We start from the raw sequence: 21458 nt of genomic DNA, 5'->3' as shown, positions 1-21458 counted from the left end.
AATCAAAATTACCACCCTTAATTCTAACCTTTTACTATGGTAAATTCTAACCAAAAATATGGGATAAAAAATAATTCAAAAAATCGTATCTCCCTTATTTTTTAAGCTATTTCGAAAAAAAAATATTTCTAATGAAATTGTCTTTCATATGCAATAAGAATTTAAGGGCTTTTATTTATTTATTTTGTGCCCGTACCCACAGAATGAAGGCGGCTTATCAAACGCTTGTTCAATGTTTATATGCGCGCATGGCAGGCAATGCAGGTAAGCAGTTACCAGAGACATAAAGTACAAGTAAGTGAGCGCGTGTCTGAGGCTATTGCAATCTTGGGCTATCGGTGTTTTATGCGTTATTGGCTGAAACACTCAAAAAACAAAGAAAGCCCAGTAGAATGGAATTCACGGAATGTAATCTAACCTAAAAATAGTTTTGATAATCTAACCTAAAAATAGTTTTGATAATCTAACCTAAAAGTAGTTTTGAGCTGTCAATCTGATTAATGAGGAAGATTGCCACAGGGTATGAATTTGTCACACAAATTGCAATTTGCTTGTAGCAGCTGTTCTGGAATTTGTGACATTTTGGCTCAAATCAGGAATTTCTATATTATTGCATCAATATTACAACTAACAACATTTCTTGGTAATGTAAATGTTTCTTGTGGGAATTAATGTTAAGGGATGGTGAAAAAGTAATTCCTGCTATCTGGCACTAAAGCACCATTTTTGTTGAGAGCATCATCCACAACTTTTTCGTGAAACATTTTAGCTTCCTATTCTAACCTAACCTATCTAAACTAACCTGCCTACCAAAAATAAAAAAAATATGTGCAGGTACAATCTTGCACATTGTACAGCTATAACACCACTTCAGTGGTAGATAGTGGGAAAGCTGCAGTAATTATTTTTTCATCATCCCTTGATATAATTTTTAGGAAAATTAATTATTACTAAAATGTTGTCATGGTATAGATGCAAAAAATATACAAATTGCTGTGGGAGTGGATGAGAAGAAATGGTGAGTAGGGGGAAGGTTGTGGGAATTATTTTCTCACCATTGCTTAGTATTAATTTCTGCAAGAAACATTACTGAGAAAAGTTGTTGGAGATGTTGTAATGTAGATGTAAAGAATATACAAATTTCTGTGCAAGTGGATGAGACAGAACTTCACAAATACCACTGTTTTCATTGTGTAACTGTTACTTGATAAGCTAACCTCGCATAATTGGTTTGGTAGTGGTTGATAGAGGGGTTAGTGTGATGAGTAACCTAACCACCAGCCCAACCCTTTGTAGGTATATGTCAGTGGTGAACAACCTGCAGTGTTGGACTTCTGTGGGAATTTTATGATGAAGGTAGGTGATGAGCCTATAATATGAGGTATATGGCTATCGCCAACATCATCACCTTTACCAAAAATACTTAGATAGTTTTGGCAGGTAATTAAGAGTAAGTGTTAGGAATTGGAGAGAGGTATGAAATCTGAACCCATAATTAGGTGAATGCAAGACCAACGAAAGGGTGTTTGATGGATAAAAGTTATGCTTTGACTCCGCCATGCCCCATTTAGGAGGAATGGTCCTATTGGTGTGTAATATTGCCAGCAGTTACAACAAGTACACAGATTAGACAGTGGTTGTGTCAGAGAATTGATCTGGCAACTGTGTTTTGTTTACATTGTAATGAAATAGGAATGGATCAAAGCACACACCTTTATAATGACCATTTACCATTTTTGAAGTTTACACAATACAAAGTTGATATAATGTGTATATATAGATATAATATTAATATGACCAAATAAATAACCAATGACCAATATTCTCTTCAATATGAGTCAAATTCTAGTGTGCAGCATCAGATGCCAAATGTATGATGCATCACACTACTCACATCATAAAGTAGAAAGTCACTGCAGTATAACTCATTCTCTTTCAATCTGAGTAATAATTAACATGAAAAAGGGATCAAACCAGTTCACAGAATTTGGGGGTCAGTCAGCTACAACTACAAAATAAATGTAATCAAAACACCGATGCCAGCATCCTCATATATCCACTCATGCCTCATGATGCCTACATAGGTGTCATCTTATGGAAGAGGTTAACAGCAGTCAAGTGGTGGTTGGTGGTGAGTAGTGTGGATATATAGATGGGCACCTTCTTGAGGCTTGGCATGTAAAGCAGCATTTTGTTATGGAAGGGGCACATGGCTGGGACACTAAATGGTGGGGATGTGATGTTCATGCCTCCCATTTTTATGAGTGTTTTTAATCAATTTATTATATTGTGTGCTGTTAAGTATAAAGTGTTTAACACTTTAGTGTTAAACATCGCCTAGTTCGATTCACATGCGGAGTACCCATGGTAAAAGTATATCCATGATTATTAGGCACAAAAATCTTGGATGCACCAGCGACTTTAATGGGTTATAATCAATGATTCACTGTTTGCCAATTAAGAGAGCACAGAACATAAATCTGGTCAACTGCCCAAATTTTATTGATAAGTATAACTTGTGAGGAACATGATTTCCTCAATACCAGACGGACTTCATGAATCAATTGATGTATGAGGATGGACCTATTACTTAAAATATTGCATTACTTGATAAACTCTGCTGTATACAAACTTCATTTTATTCATTATTTATTTACCATGGTAGATGCATGGCTTCCACCCACACTGATGGGGACAAGGACAATGTAGCAATACTTAGAATCGTACATTGATGTCACCAACGCATCATAAACATTTGAACAGTGCTCATATTGTACGATGAGAATTTATATTTATGTAGAGAATGTATAACACAGGCTATTGTATTATTTGCATACATATACCAAAGACATTTCCCCTTGGGAGGTAGCCCCCCCCCCAAAAAAAAAAAAAAAGGCACAGAATCCACTTCCACCCATTCCATCCCCTACATACTCCACCCCCCTCTACCCTCTTCTCTCTCTCTTATCATGGCACCTCCTGGATGATAGGTCATCCTTGCATCTTGTCCACTGCCCTGGATCAGAAGCAGTGCCACAAGACACAGTATATCTGCACCAAGGCCGCTTCATTAAATCGGCAATGTCCCCTCATGTAGAAAAGGAGAAGACAGGGAGAAATCCCTTTGGGCTGCATCAGTTTATTTCTCATACATACTCCCTCACCACCCCTCCCCCATCCACTCCCCCCCATGCATCACAGCATCATCCATACACAACCATTCTCCATTCACTCCTATCTTCTGTCCTATCCTGTCCTTCCTCAACAGACATTCCCCTCTTTCCCAATGCCCCTCATACCCCATGCATCCATTTCATCCTAGGTTGACCCCTCATTTTTACTCCTTCCATCTCTGCCTTCCACACTGCTTTTATTAATTTTTCTTCACTCATTCTTTCCATGTGTCCAAACCATACCAATACTCTTTCATCAACTCTATCTCCCAACTTCCTCTCCACCCCTGTTCTCCTCCTCACCTCATTTCTCACTCTATCTGGCCTAGTACCCCTATCATACTTCTCAGTCATTTCATCTCAAACACATTCAAACTCCTCCACTCTTTTCTCTCTAATGTTCCATGTTTCTGCCCCATACAGTTCCATCAGCAGTGAGGAGATAGGTAAGTGTGTAGTGGAGTGGAAGGAGGTTTCTTCAAAGTTAATGTGGGTGAAGGTGAAGCTGGGAAGGAAGATGTGGGTTTTTGTAAGTGTATATGGGCCTGATTGTGAGAAGAGTGTCAAAGAAAGGGAGGCTTTTGGATGGATTTAAATGAATGCATATAGGGATTAGGGAGAAATGTCAATGTAGTTGTATTGGAAAAACTTAATGCTAGGGTGGGAAATGAACCAATAGATGGAGTGATTGGGAAGCATGGAGTTTTAGGAAAAAATTGTAATGGAGAGTTGATGGTGGAGATATTATTTCCAAAAGAGCAGTAATTATATGAAGACAAACATGGGTCTGCTGTTGTTGCCATCATGCTTTGTAACTACAAACAACTCTCAGTGATAGTCTCTGACTTACAGCAGTATCCAACCTCTGGAAACAGCCAATAGATTTTGTGCTTATTACATGATTACTAAGAATTTTCATGAAAGTAGCAGTTGCCGACAAGACTGACGAATTAAACACCATATGAAGACGGAGCCTTTATTTGTACGACGTTTGGCTTATTACAATTTTTTCAAGTACAAGTTGAGATACACATGCTTGAGATTAAATAAGAGGAATGGAGAGAACAGGGAAAGAAAGAAGTAGGGGGGGGAAGAAGAAGAGGAGGAGGAGAAGGAGAAGGGGGGTTGAATACTGGGAGAGGTTGAGAAGACTGGCCCAAACGTCTGCCAGCAATTTGTCCACGGATGTTTGGGCCAGCCTTCTCAACCTCTCCCAGGGCAATGGGCTTGGGACTGGAGATTGTTAAAGAAAATGAAAAGTGGGGAAGTGAGCCAGTTGATGTTTGCTGATAACATTTCAATTGTGTCAGAGAGGAGGGATTAAGGAAGTAAGTGACGGAGTTCAGGAAGGTATGCAATAGGAGAAAAGGTGGTAGATGGAAAGATAGATAGGGCTTTAATGGACTATATAGTGGTACCCAGGAGAAGAGTTTTGGGTGTACATGTTCTTAGGGGAGAGAGTGGGGAATATCAGATAATTTTTATGTTGAAGGTAAGTTGAGAGCGGAGGATAAATCGAGAAAAAGGAAAAAGAAGGTAGGGAGGTGCTTAGAGTAAACTGCTTAAATGAGAAGGATAAGGAATACAAGATAAGCTGAGAGAAGAGTGAGAGGAAAGGAAGGATAGCATAGAGCTAGGAGTGGAGGAGGAATGTGGATGTTTGAAGGAAGGAGTCACAAGGTGTGCAAAGATGGTGTGTGGAACAAGGAGAATGGGAGGGAATAGAAGGAAGGGTAGTGAGTGGTGGGATGATGAAACAAAGGTTGTGGAAGAGAAAAAACAAGCATTCACAGATTGGTTGCAAAATAGGACAAGAGAAGCATATGAGAAGTACATAGAAAAAAGAAGAGAAGTAAAATATGAGATATGGGAAGCAAAAAGGAGAGCAGATGTAAAATGGGGGAAGAGTATGACAATTTTTTGAAAAAAATGTTGGAAGGAAAGCAAGAGAGGAAGAAGAGGCGAATCAAGTAGAGAGGAAAAGGTGACAGGTGCAAATGGAGAGATGAAATGGAAGAGGCCACAGTAAAAGGATGATGGACAGAGTATTTTAGGGAGTTGCTAAATGTGAAGCAGGATAGGGAGAGAAAAGGTTGTTTCAGTGGGAGGTGCTAAGAAAATGCCAGTGATGAATAAGGAAAATGGAATAGAAATAAGAAAAGATGATGTGAAAGCAGTTATTAAAATAATGAGAGCAGGTAAGGCATCTGGGTTAGATGGGTGTCATGTGGTCTAAAAAAGGGAGGTAGAGTGATGGTGGACTGGCTGGTGAGGTTGTTTAATGTTTATTCAAAAGAAGGTAGAGTGCTGGAGAACTGGAGGAATGCCTGTATAGTTCTAAAGGGGACAAATGTGAGTGTAATAGTTTCAATAGTGTAGTTGGGAAGGCTTATGGGAGACTTGATTGAGAGGATTAGGAGAGGAATAGTGTGGGTTTAGGAAAGGTAGGGGATCCGTGGACCAGATTTTTGTGGTATGGTAGATATGTGAGGAAGCTTTAGGAAAAGGTAAGGATGTTTTATGGGGATTTATGGATTTGGAGAAGGCTTATGACAGAGTAGACAGGAAACCACTGTGGGAGGTATTACAGATGTATGGGATAGGAGGAGAGCTGTTAGGGCAGTTAGGAGTTTTTACAAGAGTAGTAAAGCTTGATTTAGAATTATAAATGGAGAGAGTGAGTGGCTGTTCAATGTGTACATCGATAGGGTGGTGCAGGAAGTAAATGCAAGGGTAATGGGCAGGGGATTAGAGATTGTTAAAGAAAATGGAGAAAAATGGGAGATAAGCCAGTTGTTGTTTGCTGATGCCAATGCGCTTATAGCAGGATGAGAGGAAGGATTAAGGAAATTAGTGATGGAATTTGGGAAGGTGTTTGAAAGGAGGAAGTTGAAGGTAAATGTGGGTCAAAGTAAAGTGATGAGATTACAAGGAGAGAGGAAGGCAGCAAATTGGAAGTGAGTATTAAAGGAGAGAGGCTGGAGGAAGTGGATAGCTTTAGATAATTAGGGGGGGCATGTAGCAGGAAAATGGAGGAGTGGAGGTAATTTAGATGGAGAAAAGCAAGTAAATGCCTTGAAGGATTAAAAAGTGTAATGAGAAATAGACATTTGGGAATGAATGCTAAGAGGAGATTGAATGAAAGGGTGACTGTGTCAACAGACTGTATGGGGCAGAAATGTGGATAATAAGAGAGGAAGAGGTTAAATGGATTTGATGTGAAATGTCTGAGAATTATGGTAGGGGTTACTAGTCTGGATAGAGTGAGAAAAAAGGTGAGGAGGAGAGTGGGGGTGGAAAAGGAGATGGGAGATAGGGTTGATGAAAGAGTATTGGGATGGTTTGGACACATGGAAAGAATGAGTGAAGAAAGTTTAGTAAAAAAAAGTGTGGAAGGCAGAGGTGGATGAAATGAACAGGAGGGGGTGACCGAGGATGAGATGGATTGATGGGGTAAAAGGTGCGTACAGAAGATGGGATGAGTGGATTATGGTTGTATGTGGATGGTGCTGTGATACATGGAAATGAGTGGGTGGAGCATGGGGGCTTAGGGAGTGGTTATTTGTTAATGATATTTTGATGCAACCCAAAAGGATTTCTCCCTGTTTTCTCTTTTTTCTATACGAGGGGATGGAGGAGGGAGGATTCTGATTAAGTGAAGCGGCCTTGATGTGAATGTGCTGTGTTTGTGGTTCATTGCCTCTGATCCAGGGCCATGGGTGAGATGCAGGGTTGACCTGTCATCCAGGAGGAGCCATGAAGAGAGAGAGGGAGGGAGGGGGGATGGGAGTGGAGTATATGGGGATAAAATGGGTGGGAAAATGCCCTTGGTGTGTGTGTGTGTATATATATATATATATATATATATATATATATATATATATATATATATATATTATATATATTGTTACGGGCGGCTGGTATGTGAAGAGACGTTACGTATAACGTCTAAGTGCTTAAGAACCAGCGCACTTCTAGAAGCCACTGTAGGACTGAACTATCTGGTCAGGGCCTAGATAATTCGTAAGACTAGAAGTAAAGGTAACAAAGAAGATTCCAGGAAAGGAATATTAAACTAGCGATAAAACTAGTAAACGAAATTATTAATGGAAAATATTTACAGGCAATCAACACAAAAGAGAATGGGCAGTAGGGTCAATGGGACCGTTACATGATTATAAGAATATGGAAATTATCGTTCAAATAAGAAACAAGATAAGTATACAATATGGTACTATCTAAGTACAAAGAGATCAGGAACATGCATCAGAATAAGTAATAAGTACAAATATAAGTAAAGTAATGCAATGTATATCAGACACGTAATGTAGGCAAAAAGGGTGATCACTTCACACCAATCGTCTCATGAATCTAAACCTTCTAGTTTTTATCAAGAGATCAATATGTGGGAATATGACAAGGAATGAGCGGTTTCAACCGCTTATATACCATTGGACCGGAAACGGGATACTTCCGGTGAAGTGTGCGAGTGAGTGAAAGGAGGGGAGGAGGGTAAGTTAACACGTCAACATGGGTAGTTTTAGGACCCTCGACTCGCTTGAACAATCTATTTATTTAGTAACTGTCAAATCTGTGCGCTCCGAACTATTCAGGATTTCGCTTGTCTGTTTGTTCTACAAGAGTGCGCACCTCTCTGCACGTAGGCAAGATTACATATAGTGGACGGGCGTTACTGCTTAACATTGTTACAATACATACATAGACAAGAAATATGAACATAGTTATGTAATACAAAGGAACACAATTCTATAACATAATTACACATATGACGTAATATCTAATATTACGTTACACCTCCACCGTTTGGGAAAGCTTTTCACTTTCTGTTGAAAAGCTACGTTCTAGAAGTACGGAGTAGTTCTTCTGCGCAGGGACAGCTTCTTGCTGTAGTAGGCGATAGCGTGAAGAACTTCATTGTGTTCTTGCAAGAGGGCGGCACCGATACCGGTGTCGCTGGCGTCGACTTGCAGAAGAAAGGGTCGTTGGAAATCGGGTGCCCTTAGAACTGGTGCGTTAGTGAGAAGGGACTTCAGGTTTTTGAAGGCCGTCTCACAGGCAGGTGTCCACACGAAGTCGTGGTCTTTTCTCAACAGGTCAGTCAATGGTTCTGCTACATCTTGTTTCTCAGATAAGTGAAGATTTTGTAGTATCTGGGAGTTTTCCAAGGGAATCTCAGGAGGATTAGGCAGGTTATCAGGAGGCTCTTCCGATTTTATTGTGGTAGAGCTGCAAATTGGAATTGGATCTCTGGAATGATAAGGTTTTAAGGTATTTATGTGACAGAGACGGGAACTCTTTCTTCTGTCTGGAGTTTTGATTATGTAGTTGAGATCACTGGCTCTGGACAAGACTTCATAGGGTCCTTTGTATTTAGCCTGCAATGGATCTCCTGGTATGGGAAGATAAAGTAACACTTGATCTCCTGGAGAGAAAGTTCTAAGTTTAGAATTTTTATCATACCGACCTTTCATTACTCGTTGAGCATTCGCCAAGTTCTCTCTTGCCAACTTCCAAGCTTCTAACAACTTCTCGGTGACCTGGGACACGTATTTCAAAGAAGGAACGGGTGGTTCTTCTTTCATCCATTGTTCATGAAGTATCTTTAGGGGACCACGGACTTCATGACCGAAGACTAATTCTGACGGGCTGAATCCAAGGCTTTCTTGAATTGTTGTTCGGGTGGCGAACAACAAAAAGGGGAGTCCGTCTTCCCAATTTCGAGTGTTCTCAGCACAGAAGATTCTTAACATTGTCTTGAGCGTTTGGTGAAAGCGCTCTAGAGCACCTTGTGATTGAGGATGATAGGCGGAGGAAGTTACATGATTTATACCTAGTGTTACAAGAGTTTCTCTAAACTTGTTGGAAAGAAAATTACTTCCTTGATCACTTTGAATGTTCTTAGGAAATCCTACCATAGTGAAATATTTCAACATTTCTCTGATTATGTTTTGAGCTTTAATATTTTTCAAAGGAATTGCTTCTGGAAAACGAGTGCTCATACACATGATTGTGAGAATGTACTGATTTCCTTTACTTGAAGGAGGTAAAGGTCCTACACAGTCAATAAGAACTTTTTTAAATGGCTCTTCCATTACAGGAATGGGATGGAGTGGAGCTTCTACAATTTTCTGGTTGGGCTTACCTACAAGTTGACATGTATGACATGTTTTACAATATTGGGCAACATCTTTGACAACCGTGGGCCAATGGAAATGTTGGGTTATGTTGAACAAGGTCTTTCTTACCCCTAAGTGACCTGCTAAGGGAGTATCATGAGCCAATCTTAGAACATTATTCCTGAAACCAAGAGGGAGGACTATTTGATTCCTTACTTGCCATGGCTGGTCAGCGGTTGCGGTGGATGCTCTCCATTTTCGCATTAGGACTCCGTTTTCTATATAGAAACCTCGTGACATTTTTTCAACTTCTGGAGAAGAAACAATCTCGTACAAATTTTTAAGAGAATGATCTGACTTCTGTTCTTTGATTAATTCTGCTCTAGATAGAGAAACTGGTGAAGAAGAAGATGGGTCAGTTTGGGAGAATAGGGATTCTAAATTATAGGTCTCCTCTTCAGATTTCTTGTACTGAGATCTGGTTACAGCACAAGTGGGAAACAACTGTAAGTTATCTGAAGGTTCTACTGAGGTCTTAGGGTTATTTGTTATTAAGGGAGAAATGACTTTGCTTCCAGCGATGTCATTGGCCAACAATAAGGATATTCCTACTATGGGAAGAGAGTCTACTACTGCTACTTTAACCATTCCGGTTGTTAAATCAGACCGCAAGAAAACATTATGTAATGGACATTTTACAATTCCTCCAACTCCTTCTATCAATATATCATAACCTGTATATGACTCACCCAGATTCTGCAAGACAGAATTTAAAATCAGACTTTGCTTTGCTCCTGTGTCTCGGAGTATGGAAATAGGATATTGTTGTGAACTACTACTATGAGATATAGTTCCTGAAGATACAAATGGTTTGAAACAAGGATCATGATCTGATGAGGGGGGTTCTACATTACTTGACAATACCGGCTTCTTTGGTAGTTTATCCTGAATAGAGGATTTTGAATCATCTGATTTTATATTACTTACAAGAGTTGGTGTCTTATTGGAGAATGAGGGTGTCAGTCTCTTTCTGCAATTAGAAATGTGATGGCCAACCTGTTTACAATATGAACAAGTTACAGGGGGATTAGTCTTAAACCTTTCCATTCTTTGCCAAGGTTGGTTTGGAGGATATTGATTGAAATCAGACCTGTAACTGAAATGTGATGGGCTAGACTGATTTTCAAAGTGTTTCTTTGGGGACCAAGGATCAGAGTATTTTGTTGAATCTGGAATATGCGACTTTGACTTTTGGGATTCCATTTGTCTTGACTTAGGTTTATGATTTAGTGTGAACTCATCAGCCAATACAGCAGCTTTAGTTAAAGTTTCGGGAACATGATCATCTATAAAAATCCTAAGATCTGTCTCTAAGGTATTCTTAAACTGCTCCAATAAAATCAACTGTTTAAGTCTATCTAAGGTGTCCGTTTCACTAGCCAAACACCACCTATTGAATAACCTCTCTTGTTGAGCCGCACATTCTACGTATGTTAACTGAGGTGTCTTCCTATAATTACGGAATTTCTGTCTATAGGCCTCTGGTATTAGTTCATAAGCTTTTAAAATACAAGCTTTCATATTATCATACTCGCTTTCTGCTTCTGAAAGAGAAGTATAAATTTGCTGAGCCTTACCCTTAAATTGTGTTTGAATGATTAATGGCCAATTTTCTTTAGGGATTTGTAACTGTTGCGCCAATTTTTCCCACTGAAGAAAGAAAATTTCTGGCTCTCCTTCTGAAAATATGGGTAAAAGTTTTACATACTTGGAAATATCTATATGACCTTCCTGAACTACGGGTCGTCTATCAACAATCCTAGCTTCTACTTCTGCCTTCTTTAATTCTAACTCTGCCAATTTGACTTTAGTTTCGTTCTCTCTTTCTATTTGTTTCACTTTAGCTTCCTCTTCTCTAGCTCTAAATTCTGCCTCAATTTGCATTTGTTGCAGTTTAGTTTCCTCCTCTTTAGCTTTAAATTCTGCCTCAATTTGCATTTGTTTCAGTTTAGTTTCCTCCTCTTTAGCTTTAAATTCTGCCTCAATTTGCATTTGTTTCAATTTAGCTTCTTCCTCAAATTCTACTCTCCTGACCTTTAATTCAATCTCCTTAATCTTAAGTTCGGTTAGTCGTGCCTCTATTTCTAACCTATTTGAAGGAATTTGTATAGCTGTAATCTCTTCTGGAGATAAGATCTCATCTTCGATCAGATTTTCAACGAGTTCCTGAAGTAATTTTTTCTTTCGTAAACTTGTATCAATGTCTACTTCAAAGTGCTTGCCTATTTCTATCAAAGTGTCTTTAGTTTGTTTCTTTAAGAAACTTACCTTGGGATTTTGAACGAATTCTTGAATTATATCATCCATCTCTATAAGAATGTGTTAAATACCTGATCCAATATCCTTGGCAAGGGTCGCCACTTTGTTACGGGCTGCTGGTATGTGAAGAGACGTTACGTATAACGTCTAAGTGCTTAAGAACCAGCGCACTTCTAGAAGCCACTGTAGGACTGAACTATCTGGTCAGGGCCTAGATAATTCGTAAGACTAGAAGTAAAGGTAACAAAGAAGATTCCAGGAAAGGAATATTAAACTAGCGATAAAACTAGTAAACGAAATTATTAATGGAAAATATTTACAGGCAATCAACACAAAAGAGAATGGGCAGTAGGGTCAATGGGACCGTTACATGATTATAAGAATATGGAAATTATCGTTCAAATAAGAAACAAGATAAGTATACAATATGGTACTATCTAAGTACAAAGAGATCAGGAACATGCATCAGAATAAGTAATAAGTACAAATATAAGTAAAGTAATGCAATGTATATCAGACACGTAATGTAGGCAAAAAGGGTGATCACTTCACACCAATCGTCTCATGAATCTAAACCTTCTAGTTTTTATCAAGAGATCAATATGTGGGAATATGACAAGGAATGAGCGGTGTCAACCGCTTATATACCATTGGACCGGAAACTGAATACTTCCGGGTGAGTGTGCGAGTGAGTGAAAGGAGGGGAGGAGGGTAAGTTAACACGTCAACATGGGTAGTTTTAGGACCCTCGACTCGCTTGAACAATCTATTTATTTAGTAACTGTCAAATCTGTGCGCTCCGAACTATTCAGGATTTCGCTTGTCTGTTTGTTCTACAAGAGTGCGCACCTCTCTGCACGTAGGCAAGATTACATATAGTGGACGGGCGTTACTGCTTAACATTGTTACAATACATACATAGACAAGAAATATGAACATAGTTATGTAATACAAAGGAACACAATTCTATAACATAATTACACATATGACGTAATATCTAATATTACGTTACAATATATATATATATATATATACATACATATATATACAGTAAAAGCTCTTTTATCCGTTATTCTCGTATCTGGCTCCTTCTTATAACCGGCATATTATTCACGAGGAAATAACAATTTTGTATAAAAATGTAAAAATTCGAAAAAATACAATTTAAAATTCCCGCGCCACCAGAGGTAGCGCGCATCTTTCCCGCCATCTCCCACAAATCCCGCTGCTCCGTCAGGCCCAGTGCCCACTGTAATAAAACGCCTGATGTTAAGTGTGCGACTGTCTATTAGCAACTCTCTCAACACACAAACACATACCGACAGCAAAGGAAGGCAGTGATGGCTGAGTTGAAGGATATGCGTGGTAGTGCTAAGCTTACCGTCACTGATGAAGCTCTTCAGGAGTGGATGGAGGTCGACAGTGACGAAGCTATCACTCCCACACTAACTGACAACGAAATTATTCAGGCAGTGATTGAGGAGAAGCATGGTAAGGAAACAGAGGCTGATAGTGAAGAGGAAGATGACCCAGAGCCAAGAGTAACGTGGAAGGATGCCGCTAAAGGATTGGCAACATTTATCAAGTTTGTGGAGCAGTGCACCTACATGGGGACTCACGACATGATGTCTCTTCACTGTCTTCAAAGTGAATTTTTAATGCAGAAATTTACAAACATTCTAAACAAGAGACATACATGATTTCATGAAAATAGATAAAGATAAATAAATATGAATATACTGGTAAATAAATAAACAACAAAAGTGAAGCCATTGAATGAATTTTATTTAAGTACTCTATGAATAAAGGCAATAAATGTATTTTTTTAATATTCTCGTAACTGGGATTTCCCCTTTCCGGCATGTCTTTGGTCCCACTCGTGCCGGATAAGAGAGCTTATACTGTATATGTATGTATATGCAAAAAGATCACAACACCACGTGATCCAAAAGATTGCTGATAACCACAGGGAAAAAACGGAAAAGAAAACTATAATTCCCAAGCGCTTTCGTGAAATATCTCGAAAGTGCTTGGTAATTCTAGTTTTCTTTTCCGTTTTTTCCCTGTGGTTATCAGCAATGTATGTATGTATGTATATATATGTATGTATATATATAAGCACACAAGTGTCACAACTGGTTAGGTAGATGTCACAGAGTTCCTGAAAGATGACTGTGTTTATGTATATAATGCCTCTGTGTTTCATCAAGCTGTAGGTTGAAAATGTTAAAGCACTAATTCTCCCTTTATACATTGTCATCTCGTTACTTCCACATTCACTGGGGTTGCTTCTGTGATAGCAGTTCCTGCCTGAGAACATCATAATTGTTTATTGTTTGTAGTAGGTATAATGGATAGCTTCTTATATTAGACAAGCATGTATTTTGCTAAAGGTGACAAGAAGATTTATGGATAGTACCTCTACAATTTCTTAGATCACCTTTATTCATTGTGGTTTTCTAAAATAATAACACAGGTACACAGTATATCTTAATGTAACTCGCATTACTTATTTCAGTTAGATGAGTGAAATGAACTGAATGAACCTTCCAAATCTTATGACCATATGAAAAAATAAAGGGACTTGAGTATGAAATAGTTTGTGTACAAAACATCCACATTCCTATTATCACATAATGTTGGATGTCAATTTTATGATTACATTTTTTTTTTTTCCAGAAGGGAGACTATCATCATTTCTGTGGAAAAGTTATCCATAGATTCCATGTCATTATCATTCAACAAAGAGAATCCAGTGTAACTATTGAAATGCAACTTTCTCACAAAAGATTGATCTTAAATGTCACACGACCCATTTAGATTGGACGAGACAATAGTGTGTGCAAACACCATACATGAATTTAAGAACAAACTAGATGTGGCAAGATACAAAGACAAGACACCATGAGCATCCTGTAGAGTACAACTAGGTAAATACAAGAGAGAAGCCTTTCCAATGTGATTCTGCTTTCTCACTAAAGAGTGATCTCAAATGTCAAGTGATGACCCACACAAGACAGAAGCCTTTCCAATGTGACCTATGTGATACAACTCTTTCATGAAAAGATCACCTTATGTGATACACATGATGACCCACACAGGAGAGAAGCCTTTCCAGTGTGGTTTGTGCAATTCTACTTTCTCGCAATAAGGTGATCTCAAATGTCACATGACCCATACAAGAGAGAAGCCAATCCAATGTGACCTGTGTGATTCAGCTTTCTCCCAAAAGGATGATCTCAAACATCACAAGATGACCCACACATAAGAGAAGCCTTTCCAGTGTGACTTACGCGATTTTGCTTTTGCACGAAAGTGTGCTCTCAAAGGACACATGATGACCCACACAGGAGAGAAGCCATTCCAATGTAACCTGTGTGATTCTATTTTCTCACAAAAGGGTCATCTCAGATATCACATGATGACCCATACAGGAGAGAAGCCATTCCAATGTAACCTGTGTGATTATACTTCCTCACAAAAGGGTCATCTCAGATATCACATGATGACCCACACAGGAGAGAAGCCATTCCAATGTAACCTGTGTGATTATACTTCCTCACAAAAGGGCCATTTCAGATATCACATGATGACCCACACAGGAGAGAAGCCATTCCAATGTAATGTGTGTGATTCTTATTTCTCACAAAAGAGTCATCTTAAATGTCACATGCTGACCCACACAGGAGAGAAGCCATTCCAGTGTGACCTGTGTGATAAAGCTTTCACGGTAAAGGGTTGTCTCAAAAGTCACATGATGACCCACACAGGGAAGAAACCTTTCCAGTGTGAGCTGTGTGATTCAGCTTTCTCACGAAAGCGTGATCTTGGATTTCACATGCTAACCCACACAGGGGAGAAACCTTTCCACTGTGAGATGTGTGATTCAAATTTCTTACGAAAAAGTCATCTTAAATATCACATGCTGACCCACACAGGGGAGAAACCTTTCCAGTGTGAGCTGTGTGATTCAGCTTTCTCACAAAAGGGTAATCTTAAATGTCATATGAAGACCCACACTGGAGAGAAGCCATTCCATTGTGAGTTATGCAATTCAGCTTTCTCACTAAAGGGTAATCTTAAAAGTCACATGATGACCCACACAGGAGAGAAGCCATTCCAGTGTGACCTTTGCAATAAATCTTTCTCACAAAAGCATGTTCTCAAACGTCATATGGTGACCCATACTGGAGAGAAGCCTTTCCAGTGTGACCTGTATGATGTAACTTACAAGGGACATAATGATGTTTCCCACTCTGGAGAGAAGCCTTTTACATTGTAACTTGTGTGATGCAGTTTTCTCGGGTAAGGAAAATTTCAAATATCATGTAATGACCCACACTGGAAAAAGGCCTTTCCAACAACATGACCTGTGACATGGACTATTCTCATGTAAGGGTGTTCTGAAATAGCACTTGATATCACACATAGAGAGAAGCCTTTCTTCCATGATCTGTGCTGTGCATCTTTCACATGAAAGAGCAGTATCAAATAGCATATGATAATCAACACAGGAGAGAAGACTTTCCTCTATGACTAGTGGGATGATGCTTTCTCGAGAGACGCTTTCTAAAGTCACATGATAACTTGTACAAGAGCAAAACTTTTCCAGTGTGACATTGCATTATACATTTCTCTTTAAAGACTGGAGCTGTGTGGGGAGTTGTTAGATTCAAACTCAGACCTATGGCATTTGGGGCAGAAATAAATGTGACATATTCCTTGGGAAAAAAAAAATATATATATTCTTGGGTCTTTTTTATGGTTTCTAACAAGTACTTTAAACACAGGTACTCAGTATTAACAAGTACTGTATAGAATTGTTAATATGTATTGAACAATGCTGTGGTAAAGTCCTGCACACACCAGTGGAGTTGATTTAGTGGATGTTTTATAAGACAAGAAGATTTAATATATGTTCATTATCTCAGGCTTTATTTGTTGGAAATGGTCTAATTTAAGCTTGAATCTGATATGTTATAGGACTCATGGAATGCCATTTGACCTTTAAAAAAGCAAATGAATTTATGAAATAGATTAGTAAACAAACAGATAAATAAATGATTGTAGCACTACTCAGTATTGTGAAACTTATAAAGAAATCACAAGTGAAATACTGTTTTGTTGCAATATTTAAATTCTCTCACAAGCATGTTCACCTTATCAATTGGTGTTTTAATTTGCATACATGACGTCAAACACTAATGTAAAGTTATCAAGTTGTTCATGTACTACAGTTTTGGTTATTGATCAGAACATGAGCACTGAAGAAATGGACCTTTCTGTAAATTAGTAAATGAAAAAATAATTTAACTTGGTATTATAACAAACAAATAAGACATGATGTTTTACTTTTCATCCAGATATCTATATATGTTGACAAGCATGGATTGTTTAGTTCCTCAGTTGCAAAAGAAACATGTAACAGTGGGTTCAATAGAAATAAAAGCAGGTGAGTAAAATGCATTGTGGGGCCACTGAGCACAATAGACTGTTGCAACGAAGAAGAGGCTAAAATACTGCACAGTGACATGAATATCTTTGATTACCTATTTTCCCCACCAAAGTTTTCAATTTTTCCTGTGACTTTTCTATTGGCCACCATGAAATGATTGTAACTTTATAATTGTAGATAGAATTGTGATATTTTCTTCATTACCATACACCAACATTATAGCCTAAGCTGGAACAATACAAAAATTGAAATCTGTGTATGATAATTGGATGATGAGGGCAGAGCTCAAGTTGCAACTTGCATCCATGTATACTATGTATACACATAAACCAAATATACAGATGGGGAATGTGTTCATCTGGAGACAGGAGCTGCTGGCCCTCAGGTAGTGGAGGGGTCCCCAAGGAGATCCCATAGTGGCAGTGAATCCATTGGTACTGTATATGGATGTATTTTTTGGTGGTTTCAACTGTGAGGTGCAAGATTTCTCAAAAAGTGTCAGGTTGCAAGGCACATTGACCTTTTTGGAGTGCCATTAGGCTGGGTTCAGAGTCAGAGGGCATGGATATTGGATGGTGGAAAGGGAGAACCCTGATTATATTTTCCCAGATGGTAACGAACTCGGCCGAGATGGTGGTGGGGACAAGCTTCATGGAGGACTTTTGGGTGTTTTCTGAGATACCTGCAACTGAATGGCCATGTTCAAGCACTGAGCCATCTGTGTAGATTAGGTAATATCCATTATGCCTAGTTGGAACCAGGTTCCTGGTATGCTCAATGAAAAAATATATCTAGGTTTTGTAGAATACATCTGTTATCATTCATAAACACTCGGTGTTAGTGTTTACCAGAATGTGCCAAATTTGGCCTTTTATATCATAGATTCCATTTTTTTTATGCAAGTCTTATGGGATAAGTATTTTGGTGCAATGAATTTACCAATCTTTGTCATAAAGTTGCCATATCCTGGAAATAGATAACATTGGGGGATGGGAGTGTGTCAGACAACCAAACAATTTTTTTTTTTTTTTTTTTTTTCTCTATATGTGGATATGAAAATAAAATTATGATAGTTATTTGGAAATAAAGAGAAAGTTCAGACAACTGAACCTGCATGTTGATGAATGGTTAACTGGTCATCTAAGGGAGATAGCCCAGTGGGGCATCCATTACACAAACATTAATTAACAGTGATAATGATGAGATCGAGCACAGTGTGACTTATTCTAGGTTGGGTCAAAATTTTCATCTGGAGGATACCGGGTAGGTAACCCACTTGCCTGATCCAAAGAGACTGGAAATTCATGCTTAGTGCCTAAAATTCTGTGTTTACACTACCTATAAGTTTCATACTTGTTAATGAATTTAGTAAGAAAATAGGACCCTGGTCCGAGATCTTTGTACGGATGGAAATTGGAGTATATTATATTAGAAAATAAGAGTTACAGCCACTATTGTTTGAATTAAACATCAATCATTATACTGATGGCTAAAGTGGTGGGATAAAAATCACCATTACTCACAGCAACCACTATTCTAAAATAAAATCCATTTGTTCATTACAACAAAATCCAGATTATATCAGTTGTAACAAAATTGTTGACATTACATTTCCTGTTACCTCATCTACAGCATCAGCTCTTTTCTCAGACATCAAGTTGTACTTTGACACACAATGTTCCATTGAGTAATATTATGGGATTAGTTACTGACAGTGTATTCAATTTGTGTGTGCCTCACAACTGTGCATACACCAAGATAAGATAACATTCTCCTCATTGTGTTTTAGTCAAACGTATTTGCCCCAGCTCAAGTTTGAATGAGAAATATGCATTTGGTGACCTGCCTGCTGATCTTTTTCTTACACATACCAAAGGCTTTTTTTCCCTTTACATGTGAGATAGCCAAAAAGAAAAAGGCATAGAAACCACTCCCACCCATTCCATCCCCTACATACTCCACTCCCCTCCACCCTCTTCCCTCCCTCACATCTTGGCACCTCCTGGATGACAGGTCATCCCTGCATCCTGTCCACTGCCTAGAAGCACTGTTGCAAGACACAGCACATCCACACCAAGGCCGCTTAATTAATTCGGCAACACCCTCTCTCCGTCCCCTCTCGCAGAAAAGGAGAAGACAGGGAGAAATCCCTTTGGACTGCGTCAGTTTATATCTCATACTCCCTCATCCCCCATCCCCCACTCTCACCCACTCCTGCCACATTTGCACCCAAGTATCTAAAATTATCCACTTCCTCCAGTCTCTCTCCTTAAATACTCACTTCCAGCCTGTTGCCACTCTCTCCCCTTGTACATCTCATCACCTTACTTTTGCCCACATTTATCTTCAGCTTCCTTCTTTCACACACCTTCTCAAACTCTGTCACTAACTTCCTCAATCCCTCCTCTGATCCTGCTACAAGCAAAGTGTTGTCAGCAAACAACAATTGGCTCATTTCCCACTTTTCTCCATTTTCTTTAACCATCTCCAACCCCTGACCCACTACCCTTGCATTCACCTCTCGCACTACCCCATCCATGTATAGATTGAACAGCCAGGGTGACATAACAGATGCCTGACGAAGTCCCACCTTTACCTCAAACCATTCACTCTCCATTTCTAACCCTAACACAAGCTCTGCTACTCTCGTAAAAACTCTTGACTACTCTTAACAGCTTTCCTCCTATCCCATATATCTGCAATACCTCCCACAGTGCCTTCCTGTCTACCCTGTCGTAAGCCTTTTCCAAATCCATAAAAGCCCAAAAAACATCCTTACCTTTTCCTATAGTTTTCTCTCATATCTGTCTTACCACAAAAATCTGATCTACACAACCCCTACCTGTCCTAAAACCACACTGTTCCTCACCAATTACTCCCTCTGTTCCTCTCCTAATCCTCTCAATCAAGACCCTCCCATAAGCCTTCCCAACTACACTCAACAAGCTGATCCCTCTGAAACTACTACACCCACACTTGTCCCCCTTCCCTTTGTAAAGTGGAACTATAAAGGCACTTCTCCAGTCCTCTAGCACTCTACCCTCTCTTAAACAAACATTGAATAACCTCACCAGCCAGTCCACCATAACTGTACCTCCTTTTTTCAGACATTATGCATGGCATCCATCCAACCCAGGTGCCTTACCTGCTCTTATCATCTTAACAGCTGCTTTCACTTCATCTTTCCTTATTTCTCCTCCATTTTCCTCACTCATCACTCATTTTCTTAGTGCTTCTATTCTACACCCTTGTTTGCTTCCTCATCCCACCATTCACGACCCTTCCTTCTATTTCCTCCTGCCCTCCTTGTTCCACATACCATCTTTGCACACCTTATGACTTCCACCTTGAACCATCCCCATTTCTCCTCTATCCTTCACTCCCTCCCACTCCTCTCTCAGCTCCCTCTTATACTCTTCCTTTTCTTTCTCATTTAAGCAGTTCACTCTAAGTACCTCCCTACCTTCTGCCCTTTTCCTCTTTCTCCACCTATTCTCCACTCTCAACTTACCTTCCACCAGAAAATGATCTGATATTCCCCCACTCTCTCCCCTTAGAACATGTACATCCTTAACTCTTCCTACCATACTCCTGGTCACCACTATATAGTCCATTAATGCTCTATCTGCCACCCTTCCATCCACCACCCTCTCCCATGTGTACTTATGCTTGACTTTCTTCCTAAACTCTGTATTTGCTATCATCAACTCTCTTTTGAGACTCATCTCCATCAACTCCCCACTACGATTTTTACCTGGAACTCCATACTTCCCAATCACTCCGTCTATTGGTTCGTTTTCTACCCTAGCATTAAGGTCTCCCAATACATCTGCATTGACATCTCTCCCTAGTCCCTCTATGCACTCATTTATATCTACCCAAAAAGCCTCCCTTTCCTCAACGCTCTTCTCACTACCAGCTCCATACACACTTACAGAAACTCACATCTCCCTTCCCAGCTTCACCTTCATCCACATCAACCTTGATGAAACCTTCCACTCCACTACCCACTTATCTCTTCACTTACTAGTATAGCCACCCCTTCTCTCCCTCGTCCCCTCTTCACCTCTTCACTCATGTGAACATCCCAACTACACTCCCAAACTCACACTCACCCCTTCCTTTCAATTTAGTTTCACTCAAAGCCAGCACATCCATCTTTCTTTTCACAAACATACCGCCCTCTCTTCCCTTTCACTCACATCTGTACCACCTCCATGCACATTTAAAGACCCAAACCTTAGGGTACTGGTTGGAAAACTCCTAGACCCTCCCCTGTGGGGCTACAGGCAGTAGGATTCCTCGTCCTAACCCCCGTCCCGTTTTTTGTCGCCTGTTATGACTCAAGTGGAAAGATTTGGTGGCAGCATTCTT

The 21458-nt window shown here is 39.4% G+C and overlaps 1 protein-coding gene across 5 annotated transcripts; it reads left to right on the top strand.

Annotated features, from left to right (window-relative positions):
* The first annotated feature begins 188 nt into the window (after nt 1-188).
* On the top strand, nt 189-21352 carry LOC143041125 (uncharacterized). Of its 5 annotated transcripts, none has more exons than XM_076212866.1 (3): nt 191-264; nt 3597-3619; nt 14309-21352. In XM_076212866.1, exon 3 carries the CDS (start codon nt 14964-14966, stop codon nt 15909-15911), a length of 948 nt encoding a protein of 315 aa, XP_076068981.1. In that variant the 5' UTR covers nt 191-264; nt 3597-3619; nt 14309-14963; the 3' UTR covers nt 15912-21352. The 5 variants fall into 5 exon arrangements, with proteins under 5 accessions (XP_076068983.1, XP_076068982.1, XP_076068981.1 ...); XM_076212865.1 differs by having other exon boundaries at nt 201-294; XM_076212868.1 differs by lacking the exon at nt 3597-3619 and having other exon boundaries at nt 189-264.
* Nucleotides 21353-21458: the final 106 nt, after the last annotated feature.

Source organism: Oratosquilla oratoria, chromosome 30 (assembly GCF_046742065.1).
Source record: "Oratosquilla oratoria isolate Oo_2021 chromosome 30, ASM4674206v1, whole genome shotgun sequence".
NCBI classification, from domain to species: domain Eukaryota; kingdom Metazoa; phylum Arthropoda; class Malacostraca; order Stomatopoda; family Squillidae; genus Oratosquilla; species Oratosquilla oratoria.
Note: the sequence above shows the minus strand (reverse complement) of the source record. Positions and strands in the feature narration are given on the sequence as shown.